Source organism: Euleptes europaea, chromosome 2 (assembly GCF_029931775.1).
Source record: "Euleptes europaea isolate rEulEur1 chromosome 2, rEulEur1.hap1, whole genome shotgun sequence".
Classification (NCBI taxonomy): Eukaryota; Metazoa; Chordata; class Lepidosauria; order Squamata; family Sphaerodactylidae; genus Euleptes; species Euleptes europaea.
The window spans coordinates 25,671,379-25,698,233 of NC_079313.1; the positions used below are offsets into that span (position 1 = coordinate 25,671,379).

The 26,855-nt window shown below is 41.8% G+C and overlaps 1 protein-coding gene across 1 annotated transcript; it reads left to right on the forward strand.

The window, feature by feature from the left end:
• On the forward strand, nt 1-26,257 carry ANKRD45 (ankyrin repeat domain 45). The gene is made up of 5 exons (XM_056844710.1): nt 1-346; nt 3,102-3,269; nt 19,303-19,397; nt 24,942-25,080; nt 26,247-26,257. Exons 1-5 carry the CDS (start codon nt 1-3, stop codon nt 26,255-26,257), a joined length of 759 nt encoding a protein of 252 aa, XP_056700688.1.
• The last annotated feature ends 598 nt before the right edge of the window (nt 26,258-26,855 follow it).

A 26,855-nucleotide genomic window follows, 5' to 3' on the forward strand; every position in this document is an offset into this window, starting at 1 on the left:
ATGTTCCTTCTGTATTTTCAGGTAGCTTTGAAGGAAATGGAACTGGTAGAAGAGAAAGAGTCCGCAGGCTCAGTGGAAGCAAGCACACTTGAGGATTTGGGTTCTCAAGAGGAACCAGCAACGTTCAACCCTCTCCTGAGGGCTGCTCTGACTGGGGACACTGAAGGGGTGCAACAGATTTTTGATGACCCAGAGGATCCTGATCATGAAAAGGCCACTGAGCTACTGATGGAAAAGGATATTGTAGGGAGGGATCTACTCTATGCAACTTGCATGGCTGGGCAGAGTGATGTTATCCGGACACTGGCAAAATATGGAGTGGATTTGAAGGATAAGACAGCCAGAGGTATATAACTGACAACATTTTTGGAGGCTGGTTGTTGGTCACAGGTTTTCTGTTTGTCCTAAAGATATTGTGAATCGTGTCACTACCTTAATCTTTCCCAGCCACATGCACTGGGTATTTCTGTTCTACTGTTCTGCTCCTTGGGTCCTCAGATGACTTTTTAGCAACCTCCTTGTTACGTTTAATCACTGTTTTGAGTTTGTGTTTAGGATTCTTCCCCAGCCTTGTAAAAACAAGTCAACAACATTTTTTACTACTGTTTGCTAATTGTTTTTCTTGAGGAGGGGGGATAACTTTTTAAAGTTTCAACACCTAGTTGTAACCCGTCCTCACTTACATACGTTCATTTCACAGAGAATCCAGATGTCTTTGTCAGGCTGATGCACTCCAGTGTTTTTGTAGACTGCTCTTATGTTTCTTTCCACTATGATTTGTGATGACTTTTTTAACTTAAAGAAATTGCAGCTTCTGTCCTTTAAGGACAGTCAAAGTACTCACAGATACAATCCATTTAAATTTTCCTCTTCTCCTTCCTAAGTTACTTACTTTGAACTTCTTTTTTTCTTCCTGCCAGCCAGTTCTCTTACATTCATGAATGAATTATAAACAATCAGTTCTTTGAGGGGATGGGAGGGGCTGCCAGGTCCCTCTTCACTATTGGCAGGAGGTTTTGGGGGGTGGGGCCTAAGGAGGGGAGGGACTTCAATGCTATAGAGTCCAATTGCCAAATCGGCCATTTTCTCCAGGTGAGCTGATCTCTATTGGCTGGAGATCATTTGTAATAGCAGATCTCCTGCTACTACCTGGAGGTTCAGTACAGGAATCCAGCCGTAAATGATGCCAAATATATTCTGGCTAAATCTTTACAGTATGTGGTAATGTAACCACCAACACCATATATTGCCAACAAACAAGTGTATTTTTTCTTATTTACAGGATATTCCAACAGGTAAGTTTGCAATTAATTCCTTTAACTAGTAAGTATTGAAGCAAAGTACACTTAAAAATGCCCTTTTGAGGTGTATTTCTTTCTTTGCAGCACAGCAGGCTAGTTACTAGTTAAAAGAATTAATTGCGAACTTACCTGTTGGAATATCCTGTAAATAAGAAAAAATACACTTGTTTGTTGGCAATATATGGTGTTGGTGGTTACATTACCACATACTGCAAAGATTTAGCCAGAATATATTTGGCATCATTTACGGCTGGATTCCTGTACTGAATTTCTCATCCTTTGGTAATTGTACAGAGGTGTCTGATTTTTCCTTCACTACCTGGAGGTTGGCAACCCTACCTACACCTAACCTGATAATTTGCAATCGATTCATGAATGTGAGAGAAACTCTTGGCTATAAGAAAAAACAAAGAAAGCAATTAAGCTGGAATTTTTTATGGAGAAGCAGAACCACTTCTATGTATCAATCCATGCGTCAACAGCGTTTCCCCCCACAGTTACTTCTTCCAGTTTTTCCCATGTGTGATGTTTTCTGTCTCCATCCGTTTCTGGGCTTTTTTTTATAGAACTGTTTCTCATACAGTCTCCAAGGTATATTCTCTGTTGGCTTTTGTATTGCCTTTGAGACTGTTCTTTTACAATGAGCCTTCAACAGCAAGCACTGAAGCGATCTAGCCATTGCGATCCATGCTGCATGTCTGACAACTAGGCGTATTTTATGTGGGGTTGCTCTTGAAGACAACATGGAAACTGCAGTTGGTTTAACTGTGGCAGCTCGGTTACTGTCAGGGGTTAATCATTTTGTCCATAAGGCCTTTGTTAAAACCTTTGCATCAGCTGCCAAGGTAAGGTTGCCAGGTCCCTCTTCACCACTGGCAGGAGATTTTTGGGGCGGAGCCTGAGGAGGGTGGGGTTTGGGGAGGGAGGGACTTCAATGCCATAGAGTCCAATGGCCAAAGCGGCCATTTTTTTCCAGGTGATCTGATCTCTGTCAGCTGGAGATCAGTTGAATTAGCAGGAGATCTCCTGCTTCTAACTGGCAGTTGGCAACCATATTCAGCCAGGATTGAATGCACGTTCGGTTAAATGCATACGTTCGATCCTGGCTGAATCCTGGCTGAAACGGAATAAAGGAGGCTAAAGCGACCATGCGTTTTCACCCTAGGTGTTCAGAAAGAGGTGTAAAGCTGAATTACTCAGAAGAGCTTTTGGGAGCATTTAGGTGTTTGGTATGGCAGTCTTTTTAGCTAGGCAAATAATTTTAGTGCTGTAAGGGATACTTTATTATTGCTGAAGTGGTCTTTTAAAATAGATTTATTATTATTACATTTCATTAGATTCTGAGCCTTGCTATAAGAAGAACCTTAGAGCCTTGCTATAAGAACCTTAGAGCCTTGCTATAAGAAGAAAGGCTGGTGAGAAGCAATTTAAATCAGGGCTTGACAAATCCCAGGCACCAGGTCGCCATGGTGGCTAGAAATTTAATTGTGCTGCCTAGTACTTTTTGTGATAGTAATAGTTAGAAAATATGTATAACTTGAAGGCTGAAATATGAGTCTGGCTCCTAAATATTTTAGCTGGCTTCTAGAGCCAAAGTAAATTTGTAAAGGCCTGGTTTAAATAAGTGTGTGATACTATTCCGAGTTAAATTGGCTGCATGAGCACCATTATTAAAGTAAATAAGTAAATAAATGTCTTAATCGCATATGTCCTAATTGTGGCCATGATTGTAAGCCATCTTGGACTAGATAGGCAAGGTGGCAACATATATTTATATGGTAGTTGGGTTCACTCCCACAGGTTATACTCTCCTCCACTGTGCTGCTGCCTGGGGCCAACTGGAAACTTTGAAAACTCTCATAGAACTGGAAGCTGACATATATGCAACAACCTTTCGGGGTGACAAAGCTAGAGATATTGCCTACCGGTATGAGCAGACGGAGTGTGTTGAATTCTTGGACTGGGCAGGTAAGATATGTAACTCCTGAATTTGTTTGAAATATCTATCTGATCTAACTCGTGATAAGTCAGTTCCTGAACAGGTGTCAATACACACAATAAAAAAATTGAACTGCCTGAAGATCTTTTTGATATGCTGTAATTAGTCAATGCTAGGGTTGAATCCAAGGAGCTTAAGGTTGCATTCTGTCTTGGCCACAAACACTTGAGTGCTTCTTGAGGTTTTTATTTCCTTATCTGATAATAAGCAGTCCTCTGCTTAGCCTGTAAATCCAGCTCCAGGCTGCTCATCAGAATTAGGGGCAGAGCTCAGCCAGAGCTCCAGTGAGACCAATTCTTCCAAGATTCATAGCAAGCCTGGAGGTGCTGAGCCTGATATTGTTATGATTCCTGTCACTTCAATCCCATTATAAACATTTCTCCTGAATGTTAGGCTGTTCTAACTGAATCCGGAGTATCACTTTTATATATATTCCTACAAAGATCTATAAATAGCACGTTCTCTTGACCCTTTTACTCTGTTTTACTCTGTTGCTGTATTTTGAATTAGGGTTTATTTGGCAGGTTCCACTGAAAATAGAGTGGGAGTAGCAGTTGCTGTTTTTAAAAAACTGGTCTCCAGCTGTTTCGTCTGCAGACATGAGCAGGCGATGACACTTACATCTATGCTGTGAAAAACTTCCCAGACTGGTTGGTGCAGATCCAGCTGCATAGGAGTAGGCAAGGCTTTTATTCTGGTCAATGGGTTGTCCCTACATTCAAGAACTGTACATAAATGGCTCCCCTGTCTGTATCCAGGCCATAATTAGAGCAGAAATGCAACAAGAAGTAGGTGGATAGGTATGTAGAGAACAGAAACTAGAGGTAGCGGTAGCGTCTTGGTTTATACTGTGCCTGATTCTGTATTTTTCTAACACAGCTATATCTAAAGTTTATGCATATACGTCAAATTATTTTGCAAAGGCTTAAATGCAAAAGCAAGCCACTTTAGTTTTGAAATGTGAAGAAAGTCCACAAAATAATATCTTCTCTTGGGAATGCAACTTGGTCCACACGGTGGAGCTCACAAGGCTAAGTTGGCAGGATGAAATGGTAAGGATTGCAAGGAATGCATCCTTTAAATACTTTTTAGTTAAAGATTTAATTTTTAAAAACATTTAAAAGCAAAAAATTGATACCCGACTCTCCCATCCCATCCAACTGCTTTTTGAACACTAAGAGTAGGCAATCCCTGGCACGCTAATCTGTTTTGCACAGCATACAGGACTGGTTCTCCCCACAAGGATGTGAGGCAAGTCTCAGAGGTGTTGCTGGAGCTTATATTGCTCCCAGTGTGACTAGCCAAGTACAACCCATGTCTCTCCCCCTCTACGCACACTTTTGTTCACTGGCACATCAATATCTTCACAAGTAGACAGACTTTTCATCAAGGCGGCCTACCCATCCTGTTGCAAAGTTCAATTACATTATAGTAATCAAGAACAAATTACTTTCAAGCAACTCTTATTGAACTGTGAGTGCGGCAAGGCTTGCACACTAGTGGAACAGCAAAGCCAGGACAACTTCTTGCCCACAGTTCTGGAGAGAGCATGCTGTGGACTATGATCAGTGTATTGGTTGGTGTTCAGAATTTATTGTTATGGCTTTGCAAGCAGAGATGGTCATGTGTGCATCTGTGGTTTGGGGCAGCACGTTAAAACATGCTTGCAGCTCTTGACTGGCTGCCCACCCCTTTCACTTTACGGGAAATGCATCAGCACTGTTATGATGTTCTTAACATGGCTAGATGGAAGTTCATTTTCCATCAGGCAGGAGACTGGAAACAGTGGGCAACAGGCACAGTTGCTCAGAAGAAAGGGAGGGTGATGAGAAAAGCAACATACCAGGCTGGGCTCTGCTTGGCTGCAGGGGAATTGCTTTTTCACATACACCGTGTCACCTTTTACATTGATGAATTGCAGCCTATACCAACTTGGTCCACAGCCACTGGACCCCTTGATCACCCTCTCCTTCACTTGGTATCACTTCTTTACTGCCTGGCCCTTCTTCATCTCTCTGTCTCAGACCTCTGTCTCTAACCTTCTTTTATTGTTCCTGCAACTGGCAACACTAGGGCAGCACTGTGAAGGGATAATCCTTCCTACCTCCTGCTCACAAAAAAAAGCTACCTTAATAGACTAGTGGACAGCGGCTACGATAGCATTTTGGTTGCTTCTATGGTATCTATTTAACCTGGAACAGACATTGTTTATTTTCTCAGTTTTTACAGAGAATCCAGACAATGTTGTTGCCCATACTTTGTAATGGAGTGTTTTCCATGTTTTGTTCCCATCTTTTTTCAGACTTGATAGGTAGCACTTTTTTTACTTTAACAAGTTGTAGCGCCAACCTATCTGTTGTGGACAAGGGAAGTATTATTTGGGTTTCCTAGGGCATTGTCTTTTTTTATCATCATCTTTCCCCTTCTTTTAAAGATGCTTCTGCTTTTCAACTTCTTAATTCTTTTTTGTGTACTCATGCAGCTCATTCCTAAACTGACTCTTATTAGTCAGTTCTAGTGGGTTGGGAGAAGGCTTTAATCACTACTTTTTATTTGCAGCAAAAGATACGCCCATTGTTGCTTTTTCTTCCTTACCATTGCTCAATCATACAGTTAAAATTACCCCCAAAATTGCTTTTTTTTTTTGAACCAGATGATCAAAAATTAACTCGTACGCCATCAGGTACAGAAACATATTTGCTAGTTCAGCAATGCCATGGCCACTTGAAACAACTAATTAAAGTGGCAGAACCCAAACAAACAGTATTTTTTTCTGTAAAACAGTAAGATACTAATTGAATTGAATTGACAGTCACCTTGGTTGAACAGGACTTACTTCTAAGTAAATATAGAGCAGGAACTTACTTATCAGTATAGGCAATGCCTGACGATTGCGTACATGGACATCGGCAGATGGCCAATATAGAAATCAAATAGATTACATAAACAGAAGTAGAAGATGGAGAAGCTCTATTCTGTTTTCTAAAACAAGTTCAGGAGCTGATTGTGGTACAGACCATGAATTGTTAACATTGAAAATTAGAATAAAGCTGAAGAAAACCCCCAAAACATTCATAGAGCCACAAAACGATCTAAACAACATTCCCGAAGAGTTTAATGGCTATGTAAAGAACAGCTTTGCATCATTAAGTTCAACTGAATGTGAACCAGAAGAACTATGGGTTGAAAACAGAGATATTATCAAGGAAGAATGCACAAAGACGATTCCTACAGCCAAAAGAAATGGAAAACCTTGATGGATAACTGATTAAACTCTTAAAATTTCTAACAAAAGATGAGAAGCAAAAGTAAAAGGCAACAAAAATAGAATCAGAACTCTAAATACAGCGTCTCAGCAACTTGCACATAAAGACAAAGAGAACTATTATAATAACCAGGGTTAAAAAAAAAAAAAAGACTAAAAAAAGAACAAGCAATCTACTTCACAAGACCAAGAAATGAAAGGGAAATTTAAAGCACAGTTAGGCATGCTGAAAGATATACGCAGAAATACATTAACCGAACAGGACAAAATAAAGAAAGATGGGAACAATACACTGAAGAACTACACAGAACAGATGGAAGGATAACAGATTCCTCCAAAGAAGATTATTTTGAAGAAGAACCAACTGTTTTAGAAAGTGAAGTGAAAGCTGCACTGAGAGCAATTGAGAGAAATAAATCAGCAGAAATAGATAGGATATCAATAGAACTATTCCAAGCCACATAAACAAAGCCCATCAAAATCTTAACAAGAATAGGCCAACAAATATAGAAAACAAGACAATGGCCCACAGATGAGAAACACTCAATCTACATTCCAGATCCAAAAAAGGAGACATCAACAATTGCAGCAACTATAGACCATTGCATTAATTTCTCACACAAGTAAAGTGATGCTCAAAATATTACATCAACATATCTGGAATGAGAAATGCCAGATGTTCAATCTGGATTCAGAAAAGGAAGAGGCACTAGAGATAATATTGCAAATTTACATTGGTTACTGGAACAAAAGAGAGAATTTTAGAAGAAAATGTTATGTTTCATAGATTACAGCAAAGCTTTTGACTGAGTGGATCATGAAAAGCGATGATTGGTTTTAAAAGAAATGAGTGTGCCACAACATCTCATTGTTTTGATGTGCAACCTGTACTCTGTATAACAGGCTACTGTTAGGACAGAATATGGAGAAACTGAATGGTCTCCAATTGGCAAAAACAAGAATGTATTTTATCTCCCTATCTCTTTAATCTATATGCAGAAAAACTGGATTAGATTTAGATGAAGATTTAGATGAAGATGGAGTGAAAATTGGTTAAAATTGGTTAACGTTAACATTAACATTAAAATTGGTTAACAACAATTTGAGACATGCAGATGACACCAAATTACTGGCAGAAAACAGTGAAGACTTGAAATGACTATTGGTGAAAGTTAAAGCAGAAAGTGTCAAAGCATGATTACAGCTAAATATCAAGAAGACAAAAGTAATGAGTACTGGGGGATTAAGTTACAATTGTTCAAACAAAAACTTGTTTCCATTCCTGAGGTCCATCATCAACCAAAAGGGAGACTGCAACCAAGAAATCAGAAGGAGACTGAGACTGGGAAAGGCAGCCGTGAAGGAGCTAGAAAAGATTTTTAAGTGTAAGGATAGGTCACTGGCATTTGGGATCAAGTTAATTAATGTAATAGTATTCCCTATTACTATGTATGCCTGTGAAAGTTGGACAATGAAGAAAGCTGCCAGGAAGAAAGTTGATTAACTTGAAATGTGGTGTTGAAGGAGAGTTTTATGGATGCTGTGGACCGCCAAAAAAGACAAATAAGTGGGTTCCAGGTCAAATCAACCCTGAATTCTCCCTAGAAGCTAAAATGACCAAACTGAGGCTATAATGTGTCACATTATAAGAAGACAAGAGTCACTGAAAAAGACTAGAATTCTAGGGAAAGTGGAAGGCATCAGGAAAAAGGAAGATGCCACATGAGATGGATTGAATCAATCAAGGAAGCCACAGCCCTCAGTTTGCAAGACCTGAGCCAGACTGTTAATATTGACATTTTGGAGGTAATTCATGCATACGTCATAGGTCAGAAGCAACTTGACAGCACTTAATACACGCATAGGCAATGCCATATTTTTAGTGGTGTAGTCCACCAAATATAATCTTTTAATTATTGGTATTTTGAATGCAAATTGCTTTGGCTTGACTTAAGAAACATTTAATAGCCCTTCTTTCATGCCCTTTCACAGAATCCATTTTGGACCATGCTGAGCACCTTCTGGATTTTGTCATCTACCTTTCTGTTGGTTGGCTCAAGGGCAGCATGGCAAAGATCATAAAAAGAAGCAAGAGTCTTTTCGCTTGTTGTTGTTTAGATTCCATGGAGGGTGTCCCCACTGGAGCTGTGATAGTGGGAACAAATAGGGAAGTACTGTTCGTCGTCAATATCCTCAGATTTTTTCTTTTTGCTTAATTTATGGTGTTTAGCTTCTTTCCTGTAATGATGGGCAACGTGTTTCATGTACTTCATCATCTTGGAAGTGTTCGCCACCAATCTGAAGAGCATCTTTTCTGTGTTGGGGGGCCGTTCCGTAGTCATTTCGATAGCGGCTGAAAGTACTGGCGCCGGGATCGTTCTCTGACCAGATGGAATAAGGGGGGAAAGGCAAAATGAGTTAACTCTTTCCTCCAAGAATAACAATATTCGCAGAGATTAATCAGAGTTCCTTTTTTGTATTAAGTTTTTAACAGTTGCTTGCCGGGTAGTAATTAATTCAGCGAAGCATTTTTCTGGTACATAGATAAAGGCTTTCACTGCTTTATTCTTTGGGCTGGATCCAAAGTACTGTCAGTAGAGCTCCACTGATAGAACAGTACATCCCTTCCCTTTCTTTCCACCACAGCATGTTAAGCCTCTCCCCCAAATGCTTCTGTTGGAGGATATAGGACCCTCTCAAACAGCATGGGAGGAAAAGAAGGAATCTACAGTAAGAGTGCGAAATCAGCAAAAACTGCTGTCCCCATTATTTTGACCAAAGGGCCTTCTGTCTGTCCGCAGAAAGTGACATTTGATACAGCTCGGGTTGCCAACCGTCAAGTGCTAGCTGGAGATCTCCTGCTATTACAACTGATCTCCAGCCGATAGAGATCAGTTCACCTGGAGAAAATGGCTGCTTTGACTATTGGACTCTATGGCATTGAAGTCCCTCCCCTCCCCAAACCCTCAGGCTCCACCCCAAAAACCTGCAGCCGGTGGCGAAAAGGGACCTGGCAACCCTAGATACAGCCTTATTTTTTTGTCAAGCTTCTGTTAAAGGCAGAGGGGAAGAGCAACTAAAACAGGGTTGAGTTCCTGACTGTGGGGTAGGGTTTACCAGGTCTCTCTTTGCCACCGGCGGGAGGTTTTTGGGGTGGAGCCTGAGGAGGGCAGGGTTTGGGATGGACTTCAATGCCATAGAGTTCAATTGCCAAATGGCCATTTTTTTCCAGGTGATCCGATCTCTGTCGGCTGGAGATCAGCAGGAGATCTCCTGCTACTACCTGGCAGTTGGCAACCCTACTGTGGGACCCTCCGTGGTGTTCGGTAGTGCAGTTCTATGCAGAGTTAGATTTCAGTGGGCTTGTGTGTGTGTAAAATGCCGTCAAGTCGAGCTGACTTATGGCGATTCCGTAGGGTTTTTAAGGCAAGAGACGTTCAGAGGTGGCTTGCCATTGCCTGTCTCTGCGTGGGCTGAGAGAGTTCTGAGAGAACTGTGAGTGGCCCAAGGTCACCCAGCAGGCTTCACGTGGAGGAGTGGGGAATCTTCCACACTGAAGTAACTCTCCATGGGATCACACTGCTAGATGCCCAGATGGAGGGGAGATCTCTTCAAGCCCCACAAGCCTATTCCTATTTCTTACACAACAAACAATATATACTCTGAGTACCTTATTCCTTTTGTCTCTGGTTGTTTACATTTAATATTATTTATTTATACTAAAGCTGTACTGTGATCTCTTGGCGACATGACATTCTAGATTATTGGTGCTTTGGCTATTGATTTTTCACTCATTCGGACTTCCTTAGACCTGCTTCTGGGTGCTTAACTCCTCTTCTGATTTATTCCCAAGGGCCAGATATGATCCCTGGATCAGGCCCTGTTCCTGGATGTACTTTATAAAGTCCCCCGGGGCAAGGGGCAGCAGCCAGGCACCCCTCCACAAATTATAGGTTCACTGATAGTGTGTGTGTGTGTGTGTGTGTGAAATATTATTTGTTCTACTTTGAGAGCCAAGTTTTTGGTTGGAAAGTAACTTGAAAAATCAATGAACAAAGATCCCCCCTCCCCGGTGCATATTAGAGTTATCTACACTGGTTTAATAGTAATTTCTTCCTCCCAGAGAACTGTGGGAATTGTAGTCATGTGAATTTGGTTCAGAAGCTCCAATAGAGCTTCCAACTCTATTGGAGCTTCTGAACCAGCTTCCCATGATTCTTTGAACGAAATGAAGAGACTGCAAAAGATTAACAGAATTTTCAGAAATTCAGAAAACGACAATCACCAGAATTCTTGAGGGTAGGGTGGGGGAGTAACGACAGCCTTCCTTTGTAGTGTAGATATGCACACGCTGTCTTAGCTATTGTATGTTACTCAGGGTTTATTCTTCATGGTGGAACAGCTCTAGCTTGCATTCTGGTGTCCTGATCCCGAGCCCTCGTCTCAAATTCCTATTCCTATTTTGAGGGAGTTCCCCCCACCAGTCAGTCTCCCTCCTATGGGGCAGCAGGTTGAGTCTAAAAAGAAATTATTTTATCTCCAGTGAAAGTTAGGTGTGTTGGGTATTAGAGAGCGAGCTTTGTTACATGTCAGACAGTTAAAGGGTTAATATTGTAACTGACCATTTGGTCAGTGTAGTGGCCATTGCAGTCGTGGGTCACGTATACAACTACTTTGCATGTTCAACTGCTTTCGATTTCTTTGTTAGAAGAGAAAGTAGTTGATCACTTTCTCCTTGCTTGACTGCTGAACAGGCAGGATGGAGAGAGGCTCTCCTTTTGCTAAGGGTGCCTACTCGTAAGTAAGCTTAGTGCCTTGCCAAAGGCTTTTGGCAAGTATAGGAAACATAGAATGTAGACAGATATTATTTGTTTTGTATCCCAGTGACTTTTTCCTACCCTGAGTTAGAGTAAAGATTGTTTTACTTCAAGACAAATGCGTCTTGCCTCTTTTGTGCGTGTGTGTGATCTCAATTCTCATAGTTCAAGAGGAACGATCCATTCCCTCTGATTTGGTAGCAGATAAATTAAATATCGGGGTTCCCTTTACAGGAACTGGGGCCCCGATCCCCCAATAAGTGGTAGCTGAGTACGCTTGGTTTTTATTTTGGCTATTGAGATAGGATCACACCGCACTCCTTTTTTTTTGCTTTTGGGATCTTCACTGGAGACGAAAGGATTTACAAACGCCCAGAGGGAATTTTTCCTGTGACGGAGCCAGCAGCCTGGTCTGCAAAGGACGGCAGGAAACTTAACCCCGCGCGCCACGCTTGGATCCTGTGAGGAAGAAAGCAGCCCTGAGCCGCTGGAATGAGCAACGATAAGGAAAGTATGAATTCAAAACAACCCCAATCCGTTTCTGTCCCCCATATCACCCAAGCCTCCTTTCCAGTATGGAAGAGAATGGTGGAAAATGCTTTAACAGCAATTGGGGTGAATCACGTTTTGAATGAAGACCCGCCAGCTGACACAGATAGAGAAGCCCTTAAGAAATTTAAGATTTCAGATGCCCAGGCAATGAATTTGATTGCCAATGCAATTAATCCGGAAGAAACTGCGATAATTTTGAATAATGATAGCGCCAGGAAAATGCTAAATGCACTCAATGAGAAATTTGGAACTGTGTCAAAAACCCAGAAAATGATTTTAAAAACTAGACTGTATGCAAATAAAATGTCTGGAGATATGACCCTCTTGCAACACCTTAAGAAAATGCAAGATATGGAATCAGAATTGAAGGCTGTAGGAGGGGAAATCGGTGAAGAAGAGTTTCTTGTACTATTTCTGGGAAGTTTGCATTTTAAATATAACGCTGAAAAAAGGAATCTTTTGGGTAGAGAGGACTTAACCCTTACTAAGCTGGTGACTGCACTTAAACAGTTTGAAGCAGACAGGAGCCAAGAGAGGGAATTATCTCGTGGAGTGTCTGTACTGCGTGTAAATGACAAATCCACAATCAGATGCTTCTTGTGTGGAAGGCATGGTCACCGGTCGTTTCAATGTGAGAGACGTGAAACAAAGGGAGAAATTCCCCCCCCCCTCTCGCCGGGAAGAAAAGCCCGCCAAATCCTCACAAAGGGAGAGGGATGGAAATGGGAGGCAACAGCCCCAATCGTCCACAAGAGGGAGCCCAAGTACAAGCCAAGGGAAGCCCAGATGGCACAGTCACCCAAAGGCTTATCTAGTCTCGAATACAGCTTCAACCAAAGATTATTTAAGGCGTGTAAATACATTTGTTCTGGACAGTGGTGCAGATGTACATGTGTCTGGCTTGAGATCAGCTTTTGACTTTCTAGAGCCTTGTGATGAAACATTAGTTATGGCTTGTGGAGAAAGATTTCTATGCACTCAGAAAGGAGAAGTTTCTATTGCAATTCAAAGCTATTGTGGAAATGTAATGCATTTAACCTTACAAGACGTATTCCTAATGCCTAATTCAGATGAAAATTTATTGTCCGTGAATAAACTAGTGGATGCAGACTTTGAAGTGTCTATAACAAAAGACAAATGTCGCTTATTTGATTCTAATGGGAGAGAATACCCAGTGCTATCAGTAGGCTCGCACTATTGCCTGGAGAATGTTGCAAGTCAATTGGAGGAATATGCTTGTAGTGATTTTGAGAGCAATGTTGATTCTGATGAAAGTGATTTTGATGGAAATGAAGATAATGTTGAGGAAGAATCAAAATGCCTAGTTGCTTTTAATAAAGGATTGGCAGAGCAGAAGGCTGCAGATTGTAACCACAAGGACTGTTTGTACCAATGGCACGTGAAACTAGCTCATAAAAACTTTAAGTCAGTGAAGCAACTGCTGATTGATTGTGGAATGCCAGTTAAGGAATGCTTTAAGGACAAAGAACGTTGTGAAGTGTGTCTCAGAGGAAAGGGAACAGCGCCTAAGCACGTGCAGAGGCCAAGCAGTGTTAAGGCAGAAATTTTGGAAGAAGTGCACTCAGACTTGATTGGCCCACTCAAGGCTTCAGCAGGAGGGGCAAAATATGTTCTGCATTTCATAGACAGCGCTTCAAGATTTGCATATGTGTATTTGTTGAAATCAAAGACTGAAGTAGCTGAAAAATTTAAAGCTTATGTTGCCCTGATGAAGAATAAACATGACAGAGGTATACAGTTATTGTTCACTGACAATGGAAGTGAGTACATTAATAAAGAAATGAAAGAAATTCTTGAATCTGAAGGAATAGAGCATGCAACCTCAGTTGCATATACCCCTAGGAACAATGGGTTGTCAGAAAGGTTTAACAGAACTCTGATGGAAAGTGCAAGATGTTTAATGCTACAGGCAGGCTTGCCTTACCCCTGCTGGGGAGAATGTGTAAATACAGCAGCTTACCTTTACAACAGGACAATTTCAAGTGCTATCAACATGACTCCATATGAAAGATGGAATGGCAGGAAGCCTAGTCTGAAACACTTGAAAGCATTTGGATCTCGTGTGTTTGCATACATCCCAAAGGAGAAAAGGGGAAAAATGGATCCTACTACAGAACTTGGAATTCTTGTGGGATACCATCCTTTCTCAAAAGGATACAGGATAATGGACATTAAGACTTACAATTTACAAATATTGAATGCAGTATATATAGATGAAAGAAATGTTATTAATAATCAACAAATTAATAACTTTGATGATCCAGAGGTTTGTGAAGAGGAAACCATAGAGATTCCATTTACAGCATGGGATTGCAATCCACCTGCTCCTGCGGAACAGCAAGAGACTGCAGATTCAAAAGGGGTTGATCCCGGTGCTGATGGAACAGCGGAACCCTCTCAGACCTTAAGGAGATCTACAAGGACTACAAAAGGAATACCAGCAGAGAAACTGAGTCTTTTCACTAGAATTGACAGCCACGTGGAACCCTCAAGTTGGGACGAACTGCAAAAGTTGTCCGATGGGGAGCGGTCAAGATGGCTGAAGGCAATTCAAGAAGAATTAGACTCACTGCAGAAGAATAATACCTGGAAACTAACCAAACTCCCACCAAACAAAAGGACTGTGGGATGTAGATGGGTGTTCAAGGTCAAGAAAAATTCGGATGGAACTGTTGACAAATACAAAGCAAGACTAGTTGCAAAAGGATTTACCCAGAAGTATGGAACTGACTACACAGAAACCTACGCACCTGTGATTAGTCACACGGCTATAAGGACTTTGCTGAGTATAGCCGCCTCCAGGAATAAAGTGGTACTGCAACTCGACGTCAAAACAGCTTTCCTGAATGGAGACTTATCAGAAGAAATATACATGGAACTTCCACCAGGATTAAAGGACTGTGATACTAAAAATCAAGTTTGTAAACTTGAAAAGACTTTATATGGGCTCAAACAGTCAGCAAGAGCATGGAACCACAAACTAACCTCATTATTGAAAGCTCAAGGCTTTGAACAAGGAAATATAGAGAAATGCTTATTCAGAAGGAAGAAGGATGATGGATGGGACTTTGTTTTGGCCTTTGTAGATGATCTTCTGATTTGTTCTGACACTGAAGAAGCTGCAAAAGAAATTGCAAACAAACTGAATGAATCAGTAGAAGTGAAACTACTTGGAGAAGTAAAGAACTATCTTGGAATGGAGATTGAAAGAAACCAAGACAATGGATTTTCAATCAATCAAAGGAACAAGATACTGGAATTTCTACAATTCATGAATATGAAGGAGTGCAAGACCAAGAACACTCCACTTGACCCTTCATATATGGATCTAGACGGAGGTGAACTATTGCCTAACAATCACAAGTACAGAGAAGCTATTGGAAAACTTCTATACTTGAGCAACGTTAGTAGACCGGATATAAGTGCAGCAGTTGGAATCCTAAGTAGAAGGACCAGCACACCTGCAGAACATGATTGGAATGCAATCAAACACCTCACACAATACTTAAAGAAAACTATTGATTTGAAGTTGAAGATAACTCCAAATACTGAGCTGAAACTGATAGGATACATGGACGCTAGTCTGGGTGGTACTAGAACAGACAGCAAATCTACAAGTGGATATCTGTTCTACTTTGGAGAAAACCTGATCTCCTGGACCAGCCAGAAACAGCAAGTTGTGTCAACATCTTCAACTGAAGCAGAATGCATAGCAGCCAAGTGCGCATGTACAGAGCTGGAAGAGATAATTGAACTGCTACGCGACTTTGGATTAGATGAACTGACACCTGCTACAATGTTTGAGGACAATCAATCGTGTATAGCACTACTGAATGGCGAGAACTCTAAGAAAGGGAAGAGACTTCTTCGACTCAAAATGGACTCAGTAAAGGACAAACAAGAAAGAGGTCTCGTAGTAGTGAAGTACTGTGAAAGTAAAGAGATGGTGGCCGACATCCTGACGAAGCCACTGCCTAGACAACAGTTTGAATACTTACGTGATGCATTGTGTTTATATGTCTGAATGTAACTAAACCTCGAAAAGGGGATTGTTGGGTATTAGAGAGCGAGCTTTGTTACATGTCAGACAGTTAAAGGGTTAATATTGTAACTGACCATTTGGTCAGTGTAGTGGCCATTGCAGTCGTGCCCCGAGGGTCACGTATACAACTACTTTGCATGTTCAACTGCTTTCGATTTCTTTGTTAGAAGAGAAAGTAGTTGATCACTTTCTCCTTGCTTGACTGCTGAACAGGCAGGATGGAGAGAGGCTCTCCTTTTGCTAAGGGTGCCTACTCGTAAGTAAGCTTAGTGCCTTGCCAAAGGCTTTTGGCAAGTATAGGAAACATAGAATGTAGACAGATATTATTTGTTTTGTATCCCAGTGACTTTTTCCTACCCTGAGTTAGAGTAAAGATTGTTTTACTTCAAGACAAATGCGTCTTGCCTCTTTTGTGCGTGTGTGTGATCTCAATTCTCATAGTTCAAGAGGAACGATCCATTCCCTCTGATTTGGTAGCAGATAAATTAAATATCGGGGTTCCCTTTACAGGAACTGGGGCCCCGATCCCCCAATAAGGTGCCGTGCAATGGACTAGTTGAGAGCGGACTGTTTTATTACACAACGACGACACATCTTACCTTTCTCCTTGTTATTTTCAGTTTGGGCAAAACGTAGAGTAAAGATAAAATCACAACTATACAGAGTGCCGCTTTACAGCTTGCATCTAAAATGCGTAGGCACCCTTTGGATAGCCCCATGCTGGTAAACTCGTGGCAGATCTGACACACGGAGTGGTGTACGCTGTTAGATTGTTCTTCAGACAATTGCATCAGATCTTGCAGAGTCATATCCCAGCCAACTCTCGTCCAAGCTGGCCGCTCACAAGCATCAACAACATCTAGGAACAAGAAGGCAGTCCAAAAGAGAAAAACTTGCAAAGGGCTTTGCAGAAACATTGTTTTGATGACTTTTCGGCAAGAAGTATCTCCTGTTCATTGGCTGCCCTTGGGTCGGTACTGCTGCTAATGGCTTTTGAAGGCTATTCTGATTATCTCAAAGGCATTTCTGTCAAATAAATCCTTCCATTATGATCAAGCTCCCAGCTTGGGTGCTGGTGAGACCTGAATGCAACCCACTGACTGATGGAGGATTGTGTGATGTCATAAAGGAGCCCCAGGTTGTTGTAAGACATCTTCTATGATGTCGTCGAGGACTGCAAAGCATTTCTCAACAAGCAAAGTGTGATGTAGCAGGGAGGACAAAATACAGAGCATTTCTGAGGCTTGAACCCCCCCCCACACCCACGTTTAAAAATGTTGTTTACATGAGATCATCTGCAACAGACAAGCATTTTTTAAAACTCCAGTTAGCTTGTGAATGAACACAACTATAGGAGGAGGAGGCACCACACAGGGGTTGTGGAGGAGCCTTTGGCTGTGTAGGAGTGGGGCAAGGTCATGCTTTCTTTGAAAGCAATAGCAAAAAGTGTTCCAACTTATTTTTTTCTTCATTTACGCTTTGCCTTTCCACCAGTGGAGACCCAAAGCAACTTATGTTGATCTCTCCTCCATTTTATCCTCACCACACCCTGTGAGGAAGTGTTACGGTTATGGCCAGAAACATAGGGGAACTGTTGCTGGACTTTATGGCATGCATAAACACAACAAACCTGGCCACTCAGGAAAGCATGCCAAGAAGGGGTCTAGAGACCCAGAACAGAATAGCCTTGAAGAAGACAATGAAGCACTGGCATAATTATATGGTCTTGTGTACATTAGAAGCTGTCTAATCCATTATCAATTGATACAACTTGTTGAGGCCCTGGTACAGATGTGTGAGAATTTTAAGAATATCCAGCTTCACAGAAGTGAAGAGATGGTTCAAGGATGGGCGTATTGGTTGAAGGCCAAAAGATATTAATATATATGAGAAACTTGTCATCATTATTTTTTAAATAGATTTTAGTTAGATAAAAAATAGCAAGGGTGACTAACATTTTTCTATATTTTACAGAGGCATTTTAAGTATAGATAACCTTGTATGGTATTTGAAGTTATAAGATAATGATTTAGCCAAGAATGTGTGTCCTTATCAAGTGGGACAGTTAGCTGTTGTTGGAAGATAATTTTAAAATTCTTTAAATATGCGAAGTTGTATTGATCGAGAGCTTCTTCTCAAAAGGGGCTCCTTGGCTGTGGCCTGCTTCCTTTTGGGGTAAGAAACTTGTATGGACTCATGTAATTGCTCTTCTTTAATTATCTATGTAACAATGATGAATTGATATTATTATGCTTTTGGATTTCGTCTATGTTAAGAACGGAATAGTTATGCTTGAATAAAAATGTTAAAATGGAAGCAGAGACTCTTTAATGGTATTACTTGTGTACTGTACCCAGAACAAACCTATAGCGTTACTGAGGTGTACCTCTGGCTAGGAGTTAAATGATCTGGTACAGGAAAGCTAACCCCAGATTCCTAGGGTTTCTTAAGTGCATGCCTATATCTGAATCAAGCCTGAACAGAGCCATCCAGAACAATAGGCTAGGCTGAGAGTGGGTAACCAGCGGCCTTCCATAGCAAGAGGGAGAATTCAAACCAGGGTCTCCCACATCCTGGTCTCAGACTCTGTGACCACTACAGCACTTTGCAGTTACGTGGGCAGATGTCAAAATTGTTAGACAAGAATAGTCTGTTACAAACGTTAATTTTATTTCACAACAGACCTCTTTCATTTGCTTAGCACTACCCTTGGGTTGAGAACACCCTCTGCTATGAAAGCGTGGCCCAATCTGCCCAGAGGGTGGAGCTCCTCTTTCCACCTGAGACTCCTTGCTGCCTTGGGTCCGCCTGATAGCCTGGATGCTTGTTAGCTTTCCTCTGCTCTCTTAGGTTCTTTTGCTGACACAGGCTCCCTTCCCACCGGTGAGCTACCCTCTGGGGTTGCAGTGGTTCCCCTGCTGACCCCTTTCTCCCAGGTTGGCCCCTCAGGCACCCTCCTGCCACTGATGGGCTTATGCTAAAACTCAGTGCTACACACAACCAGTTCCCCACATCGTTATTTGCACACCCTGCTCTGCAACCATCCTGTAAAAATGTGTGCATATGGGCCAAAGCCAACTGGTAATCTAATCCACCTTTGTTAGATGTTACTTCTGCTTTCTGCTATAGAGTTTGTTTATGGTCCTACAGGTTGCACTCCTAAGAGCATTGTCCTAGGAGTAAGCCCCACTGATTAAAATTACCGGTAGATTTACTTCTGCGTAGACCTGCTTAGGATTGTTGCTGCAGTCACTTTTGTAGATCTTTTAACTATTCTTCTCTCTCTCTCTCTCTCTTATTTTTAGAAGCCAAACAAAATTTAAGGATGCTTATCGCCCAAATCCAGGCAACGATTACAGATCCTGAGAAGGTTCAGGGAAGGCTTAATAAAGAAGACAAGGTATAGTACAGAATGCCTGGTAGTAGTGAATGGCTTTCTTATTTTAATATATAGAAATTAATTTGGCCGTTACTTTGCCAAGCAGTAGCATTTAGTGGCATGCTTTATGTGGACAGAAAAGAAAAGATGGATAATCTCCAGGTGTATATTTGTGGGGTCACTGAAAATTTTGAAATTGCTCACAATGGTCACAGTTCAACCTTCAAAATTTAGCCTTCACAAGCAGGCAGACTAATTTGGAAAGAATACCAAAGAAGCAATCAGTGTCTTTCTCAGACTGACCATTGTGTGTCTAAAGTGCCATCAAGTTGCAGCCAACGTATGCCGACCCTAGCAAGGGGCTTTCAAGGCAAGGGATTAAGCAGAGGTGGTTTGCCATTGTCTTCCTCTGCAGAGTACTGACCCTGCTTAGTTTTCGAGATCTGATGAAATCGGGCTATACCATGCTGCCTTCTTCCAGACTGACTATTGCTGAATGCTTTTTTCCTTGAGTCAGAAAGAGAGCCGTTCAGGTTCCTCAAATCATGGTTTACAGCTATTTATCTTTTTGTTTTGTTTGCTGCCCTGTCAATACTCAGCTTCATAAGTTTATTTTGTTGAAAGGATATGTTAGAAGAATGCATAGGTGGCTTACAATAAAGTACCAACCCTGCTTAGTTTCGGAGATCTGATGAGATTGGGCTGTACCATGCTGTCTTCCTCCAGACTTCCTCCAGATTAAAAACACAAGTGTGAGACCAGCAAGGGCACACAGGGAAAGGAAATCTCATTCCCTCTCCTGTCGGCTCCCACTTTGCTTTCCATTATCTTCTGCTGCTTCCTTTCACCTCTCACATACTCTTCCCTCCCTATCGTCTTGTGACCGATGTACTCTAGTTCCGTTCTCCAGACGTGCCAGCAAATCCCTGCCTACAGGGAGAGTAGGCAGAAACTATGCGTTATCAGCCAATTAGAGTCCGTGGAACACCTGGGAGTGTGTGTGTGGGGGGCGGGGGGAAGAGTTAAGTGGAGGGAAAGCCTGTCATCTCCTCATATATGTTGGGTCTTAGATAGCGAGATTCGTTACATGTCAGACAGTCAAGGGTTAATTAGCCAAATGGTCAGGAAGAGCAGATCGCCATTGCATTCATGTCATATGGTCACGTAGGCAAAGTAATCTACATTTTACTGCTTTGGTATATCCTTTGTTTGAAAGAGAAACCGTTGCCCAGTTACCTTTTGGTTACCAACCGGAAAGGATGGAGGAGCACATTCTCCCTGTGCTCAGGGGATGATAAAGGCAGGAACAGAGCAGGTATTCTAGGGAGAAATGGTAGGCTAGGGACTTGTGAAGGGACTGTGGGAAATATCCTAAAACACAAGCTAACCCTATTTCAATAGGCTGAGATTCTTGGGTTTAAAGGAGGAGTTCCAAATAAAATCATTCTTTCTCTCTCTCTCTCTGACAGAGTACCCTGTAAGCTCAGTAAAACTGTGGGCGTGTGAAATTATAACTATTTTAAAGCAGAGTTCTGCTGTCCCTTACTGTTCTTTATCTTATCCACCAACCACTAAGCACTGAGCACTTACTGAACTTTTTGTGTGTATTATGTAAGGAAGGCCTTGGAGAGAATCACTGAAGAAGGGAAGAGGGAAGTGGTAGAAATTAGCTTAGATTCCTATTGTACCTCCTCAGACTTCTTCTGTAATAGCAGCATGTAATCCAGAAGATGGTGACGGAGCGGCACAGTGATTTGTTAACAGTGCTTTACTGACCACTCACAACCCATGCCATGAGAATCAACTTGGTCACTACTTCTGAAAGGTGTGACAGGGTGGGCGGAGAGGTGAGAAAGCACCTGGCCAATTTGTTTTCTGTTTTTCTGTCCCCTTGTCCTGCCAGTTGGCTATTTGTCCCACCCACTACTCCTCCTGTCTGTTCTCCTTCTCCGCTTTCACATCCTCTACAATCTATCTATCTTTCTTTCGTTCTTTCATTCTTTCTTTCTTTCGTGTTCTCTCTCTCTCTCTCTCTCTCTCTGATACACCTACTATGTATTTTTTAAATTTTTTAAATAATTTTTATTAGTTTTTATAAGAAAAACATAACAAATTATAAGTCATATAAAAAGAAAAAAAATACAAAAGGAGCACTCATACTACAGTTTTCTATCATCTATTATAATATTATAGAATAAACAGTGCCCTAATACGGACTACCCACCTTAAATGTATATCCCACCACCAATGACTTCCGGAGAAGTATTCTGACAGTATTTAAAATTACTTTATACTATTATTATATAAACAACATTACACTTTATCTATACTTCATTAACTATACTTGTAAAATTCATTTTTGCCAGTTCATCCCAAAATGCGATGGCCTTTAGCCAAGTTTTTTTTTTTAACTCTTCCATATCTTTACCATGTAAAGAATCTGTAAGTTTGGCCATCCGCATATACATCCACAATTTCTCCAGTCCTTAATTGAAGGTTTATTTACTTGTTTCCATTTTTTTGCTATTGTGATTCTTGCTGCTGCAAAGCTGTATTGGCATATAACTCTATCATATTTATCCATATTCTTTTTAGGAATTCTCATTTTTTTAATTTTTAACTTCCCCCCCCCCAAGCTTTCCTCCCCCCACCCAAGGTTTCAGATTTTTCTTTTCGCAAACTTGGGGGTTCCCCCGTCTCTGGACAGCCCCATTGTGTGAACCATCTGATCTGCACAATGGGCCCAACTTGAGAATTAGAGATATGAAGTTAAAATCAACAGCGTATTGGGTTGGATCCTAACTCCAGTGAAAGGAAGGAACGGTTCTTGCCCATCTCTCCCTTCAGTAGCCCATGCATGACTAAAAAACCTCTGCTGAGGGATGGAAGATACTTTTCAGAAACAGTGTGGGGTGCAACATGAGGGCTGCAGTGGGAGGGGGGAATCAGTGGAAGTCTAACACAACTTGAAGTGCCACTTGCACAAGAGGAAAAAGATTTGGGACCCTGTCCAATGTGTGGAGAACGGGGGACCAAAAGGATGCATCAGAAATTAGGATTTTTCCATTCAAAAAAGGTTAGGGTGCAAAGGGGCAGGAGAAATTAAAGCACATCAAATCATAAATTAAAGCAGGATAGTTTTTATACTATTTTCCTATTAAATGCAACTTAAAACATGTTGGTTTCACATTAGTTTATCTTCAGCATGGTATAGAGGTTAAGAGCAGTGGTTTGGAGTGGTAGACTCTAATCTGGAGAACCTGATTTGATTCCCCACTCCTCCACATGAAGCCAGCTGGGTGACCTTGGGCTAGTCACAGCTCTCTTAGAGCTCTCTCAGTCCCACCTACCTCACAGGGTGTCTGTTGTGGGGAGGGGAAGGGAAGGTGATTGTAAACCAGTGATTCTTCCTTAAGTAGTAGAGAAAGTCAGCCTATAAAAACCAACTCCTCTTCTTCTTCAGACTAGGGTACAAAAACAGAGTTTTAAAGCCTCAGAAAGTAAAATTATCCTATATTAAGTGCTGTTAATTCTCTGTGTGTCAGCAGCGCACAGCGGGATGTCATTTGACATTTATAACCTCGCATTGTGTTCACCCTCTTAGGATCTGCTCTACCCTCAGCTTTATTGGAGGGAAAATTTAGGAAGTTGCCAAGAGCACAGTAGGAGTGCCCGTGTGGTGCGGGAGAATTGGAAAACACAAACCATGTGCTCCTCAGATGTGGCTATTACGAGGGTATTCGGCGGAAGCTGATCCATCCACTTATTAATTTAATGGAGTCAGACGAAGAGGTGGGGACTTTTTTTTGTCTCTCTCAAGTTGCGAGATTTTGCGCTGCTGCAATTAAGATCTGTACGGGTAAGGTTAACATTGGGACTGGCTAATTTTTATCTGGTAAATTATTGGTTTTAACTGTTTTTAAATTGTGATATTTTTAAACAAGAGAGATCCTAATCTCTCACAGGTTGTATCTGGTCGTTTTATTCTGGCTTTTGCCGTAAATAAATTTAGTCAGTATTCAACCACGCATTGTGATTATTTCAGAACGGTGTACATGGGCTGTTCTTTGCTGATCAGAAGCTTCATCTGGTCCACAAATGCAGATGGTCTGCAGGAAGCATATTGTTCTAGCACTGAAGGTTACTGCTGAATTTTCAGACAGAATTCAAGGTGCTTGTTTTGATCTTTTAAACCCCAAACAGTGTGTGGACCCAGACCAGAGGTCCTCAACCATTTTTGAGCCTGTGAGCACCTTTTGAATTTTGAGGCAAGGGTGATGGCCATTACGACAAAATGGATGCTGCAGAAGGTGAAGCCAAGCATGCATATAAACTCACACACAGAAAAAGCCCAAGGGGGATCACACACACACACAAGACAGGGAGGAGGGGAGAGAGGAGTTCTCCACTGCTGTGGTGTTCCCTAGCCCCTGCCACATCACAGCAGGTCCATGGGTCCTGTTTAGAGGCTCTTGTATCCAGTGGGGAGGATCCAAGCGAAAAGCCTCTTTACTGGTTCTGCCTTCACAATAGCGTCATCTGCTTTCCTGAAGCACATGGCAGGCACCCTGGCACCCATGAGCACGCGAACCCTTCCCTGGAGCATTGTATGGACTATACAGATTATTAAGAAGCTGGCCTTTGAAAACCTCCATGTTTCACTAGGCCTTTGGGTCACTGATGGAGTGGTTCTGTTTTAGACGTCTTCTGCTAAATGTGGAGGGGCCATAGCTCAGTGGAAGAGTGCATGTTTTGCATATGTAAGATCCCAAGCTCAATCCTCACCATGCCCAATTAAAAGGATCTTAGGTAGCATGCTTGGTAATGCCTTTCTCACCTGCAACCCTATAGAACCACTCTCAGAGTAAACAACTGAGCTAGATGGATCAGTAATGGAGCGAAGGCAGCATGGTAGAGCCCACTCTTGTCATATCTTGTAAGCTAGACAGGGTCAGTATTTGGAAGGGAGACGTCAGAGGAAGACTGCAGAGGAAGACAATGCCAAACCACCTCTGCTTCTCACTTGCCTTGAAAGCCCCTTGCTGCTGTGACTTGATGGCACACACATAGAGATGGAAAGGGTTGCCAGGTCCCTCTTTGCAACTGGCGGGAGGTTTTTGGGGAAGAGCCTGATGAGGGTAGGGTTTGGGGAGGGACTTCAATGCCATAGAGTCCAATTGCCAAAGCAGCCATTTTCTCCAGGTGAACTGATCTGTATCGGCTGGAGATCACTTGTAATAGCAGATCTCCAGCTAGTACCTGGAGGTTAGCAACCCTACCAGTGGTCCAACTCAGTATAAGGGGCATTCCTATGTTTACCTTTACCAAAACAAAACCCCTGCTTTTATTGGCATACATTGTGTTGCTATTTTATTATTGCTCTTTAATGTTGTGAGCTGTTTTGAGGACCATGGTTGGTACAAGGCAGACTGCAGCAAAATCTGGAATGTGATGCCCTTCTCATGCTTTTGTTCCATGTATTCTGACTGGCTGTGAAGCCAACTATAATTTATTATATAGGCATCACTCTCTCTCTCATTCTCTCCTTTCACACTGTTTGTGCAGAGCATATCTCACAAGGCCTGCCAGGCCAAGACAGACTGGCTCGAAAATACTAAGGAACCTACCATGCAAGACTTCCTGGATCAAAAGCAGCAGCTAGAGGAAATAATGCTTCCCATCTTCACAAAACTAGCTACGCCCCGTGAGTACTTTCTGCTTGGAAGAAGCTTCTGTCTCGGTGTCTTTCAAATGTGCTACTTTCCAGGAGTGTTTCCTACCTAGTAAACTCTTTATCAAGAATACCCCCTTAGCATCTGCTATGAAACCCCAGCACATTGCAGGAGCTTCTGAAGCATGGCCTCACCATTACTCCCATGTGAACTGAAAGTGCAGTTCTAGAGCATGTTCAAGACCCTCTGCTGTTGCACACTGCGAGATCAGGAATGGCAGAGAAGTTTCTTTAAGGGAAGCTTGTCTGCCAGTACTGCTCTTCTCCCTGAGGAATCCCTTAATACACTTCTAAGAGACTCCAGAGTTCCCTAGAACACAGTTTAAAGCCATGGTTTTGTACCCAACATTCACACTGCAGGGCAGGCTTTATGAAGGCCTTGGTGCTGCTGCAGTCATCTTGTTTGGGGGTTTCCTAGAAGCACCTGGTTGGCCGCTGTGTGAACAGACTGCTGGACTTGATGGGCCTTGGTCTGATCCAGCAGGGCTTTTCTTATGTTCTTAAGTTGTTTCAGCAGGTAGCCCAAGCAACGCAGCACTTAAGAAAAATGTTTTATACCAACGAATGGTACAGAATGACATCCTGAGGCAGTACAGTGTTGCAAATAATTATGGTGAAGGAGACTCATACTGATGCTTTTCAAATCCCCAGGACACATTTTCAGTCAGATAACCTGTAGGATTTTCACCTTGTAGTTTGTCCTCCCCCCATCTAAGCAAATATATGCTGCACATAAATATGCAAATTTAAAATGTATGGTGTAGTGATTAAGAGCATTGCAGTCTAAGCTGAAGAACCAGGTTTGATTCCCCAGTTCTCCACATGAATCTTGCTGGGTGACCTTGGGCCAGTCACAGTTCTCTCAGCCTCACCTACCTCACAATATGTCTGTTGTGGGAAGGTTGGGGAGGGGAAGGTGATTGTAAGCCGCTTTGAGGCTCCTTAAAGGCAGAGAAAAAGCAGGGTATAAAAACCAACTCTTCTTCTAAACATGGACAAACAAAAGACACAGAACACAGGCATCTTAGAGGCTAGTTTTATTTTCTGAATGAAGGCGCATGACCAAAAAGTTAAAGATACAGGATCAATTGATAAATCTTTGTTCAGTAAAGCTTATCTGCTTCACATCTCCAATACAGCATTGGCATAAAGAACACAAATTTCCACGGTCAGTAAAGCTGATCTACTTCCCGACTCCAATACAGTATCAGTATAAGGAACACAAGCTTCCATGATAGACTTTAACCAATACAGTAGGTTCATTTCGTTGTAATGAAGGCACATGGTTACTGGAACAAAATACCTACTGTGGAAAAAATGCATTCTCATTTATCTCTGGTGAATTGTACCCAGGAATCCTCACAGCCTTACTTTAAAAAGTACATGGCTATATTTGTACATTATTGAGATTCTTCTCTCTATTCAATCAGGAATAGAATAAATTCTATTCAATCATAGAATTTATTGTCCACTCACAAGTTTGCAATGCCAAGGAGACAATGGATGATGTGACTGGAGAACAGGAAAATGAAGGTTTAAAAGTAATTAATTAACTACCCATTAGTGCAATATTGCAGACTCTGCTCACACCTGAAACCCAGACAGCTGATCACATGAAAGAAGAGAAGCAACTTTTTCCTGATGGCTAGCTGAAACTACACCAGGCTAAAGAGATTCGGACACCATGTTTCAAGGAGAAACTAAAGATAATGCCCTCAACTATCCAACCTTAACAATTTCTCCAAACA